Source organism: Austrofundulus limnaeus, unplaced genomic scaffold, assembly GCF_001266775.1.
Source record: "Austrofundulus limnaeus strain Quisiro unplaced genomic scaffold, Austrofundulus_limnaeus-1.0 Scaffold1611, whole genome shotgun sequence".
NCBI classification, from domain to species: Eukaryota; Metazoa; Chordata; class Actinopteri; order Cyprinodontiformes; family Rivulidae; genus Austrofundulus; species Austrofundulus limnaeus.
In genome coordinates this window covers 13294-15195 of record NW_013954013.1, presented here as the reverse complement: position 1 = coordinate 15195, position 1902 = coordinate 13294, and the positions used below count along the sequence as shown (strand labels likewise).

Genomic DNA, 1902 nt, shown 5'->3' with positions numbered 1-1902 from the left:
GGAGTAGCAGAGTTAGCAGGATTAGCACAGTTAGCAGGATTAGCACAGTTAGCAGGAGTAGCAGAGTTAGCAGGATTAGCACAGTTAGCAGGATTAGCAGAGTTAGCAGGATTAGCAGAGTTAGCTTCGCTATTGTCTCAGGATGATGACATCATAACAAAAGCCAAGCACCAACATCAAAAGCTGCATTCCATTCTGGAACACTTAAACTTCAAATTTTAATTTTACATTTAGATTTACTCATTTAGGATTTAATAATTACACACATTATTAACATTTAAATGTAACATATAGTAAAATTTAGCTGAATTTAAGAACAGTGAGCTACATAATAAAATGTTAGTATAAAGGTCTTACAGATGCACTCAGAACGTCAGCGAAATAATGAAACTATGAAGCAGGAATATTTCTGCCAAATTACTCATGTAACACAAAAATAATGTCAAAATTAAATAATTTAATTAAATAATAAACTTCTCATAATCCTTTACTTCCCATGTATACAGTATAAATGATGCTCAGAGTATCTGTGCTGCATATCTTAATTATATATCTATAATGTGTGAGTATGGCTAACACGTGTCAGTAATAAAGTTTAAAAAATAAAAACTTTACCATAAAACACAGTTTGCCGTGTTTATAGTGTCCACTTTGATGCCTGAAAAAATCATCTAAAAAACCATGATATGAAGTCAAAAGATAGTAATTTTTGACTAACAATATAAAGTAGTATTTAGTCACTCAGTGGATGTGTTTGTATTATTTTCATGTGTTTTGGTTTATTGAACAGTTTCTACCTGCCCAAGAAGTTTTCTGACTGCAACGTGGAGGAATATCACAACTTCCTGTACAGTGGAGGCGGAGCCTGTTTGTTCAACAAACCTCTGAAGGTACATCAAACACACACAAACCTGTGTGCTGTGGAAAATATGCAATTATTTATTTGCAGTTCACATTTACATGTTCTTTTATTGAATTGTTTGTCAATTTACACCACAGACAAGATCATTTTCACCTCACCTCATATTTTAGTACTTCACATTTAGTACATGTTTGTTTTACTCTGCTCAGCTGCTGGACCCTTCAGAGTGTGGTAACGGCTTCGTTGAGCCAGGAGAGGAGTGTGACTGTGGCAGTCCAGCTGTGAGTTCAAACACTTATTGAATACAGAAAACATTTAATGTCCCCAACTTTACTGCTGTAACATTTGCCCCGCCCCCAGTCACAGGAAACACAGGCCGCTYGCTGCCTTCAGGCTCATCCCTGCTCTAAATATTCCTCAAACACTTTGAATAAGCAGTATATTTGCATTTTGTTCAAGATTTTTCCTAAATATCTTTAAATCACATCCAGTGTTTTAATCCAAGCCCAGCCGTTGGTCAGAGCAGCTTGTGTTTGTGTTTCAGGAATGTGCCAAAGAAGGAGAGAGCTGCTGTAAGAACTGCACTCTGACCAAAGGCTCCAACTGTAGCAACGGTCTCTGCTGCAAGAACTGTCAGGTGAGCAGGTCGAGCTGCACGTGTCTCTGTCTTCTGGATGTGTTTCTGCCTCCTTCAGGATGGACCCACCTCTGACCACTGCAGATACCAGCTTCTTTATTAGCATTAGCTGAAACTGTTGGACACGACTCACAGGGTCAGAGGGACGGTGTTGGAGCGTTAATGAGACCATCACATCACAGATCAACCAACAGCTGTGTGTGATGTTTCACTCAGACTCACAGACACTTCAAATCTCTTTACAGTTTGTCTACATTTGTTTCCTGCAGCAGCTGACTCAAACTCTACAGTCAAACTGACACATTTTGTTTGCAAATGTCATAGTCTGTGTTTATTCTCAGTTTTCCTAGTGTTTTCCATGTTCCCCAGTGTGTCTTTGCCCAGCTGCCCCTCATCACTCTGC

The 1902-nt window shown here is 38.8% G+C and overlaps 1 protein-coding gene across 1 annotated transcript in view; it reads left to right on the top strand.

Moving 5' to 3' along the window:
* Positions 1 to 1902, top strand: part of adam22 (ADAM metallopeptidase domain 22) — a gene marked incomplete at both ends in the record, with an annotated part of 44697 nt that overhangs the window by 29744 nt on the left and 13051 nt on the right. Inside the window, 3 exon segments of the mRNA XM_014033053.1 lie at positions 791 to 890; positions 1072 to 1143; positions 1407 to 1499. Coding sequence (XP_013888507.1) covers positions 791 to 890; positions 1072 to 1143; positions 1407 to 1499 — 265 coding nt within the window.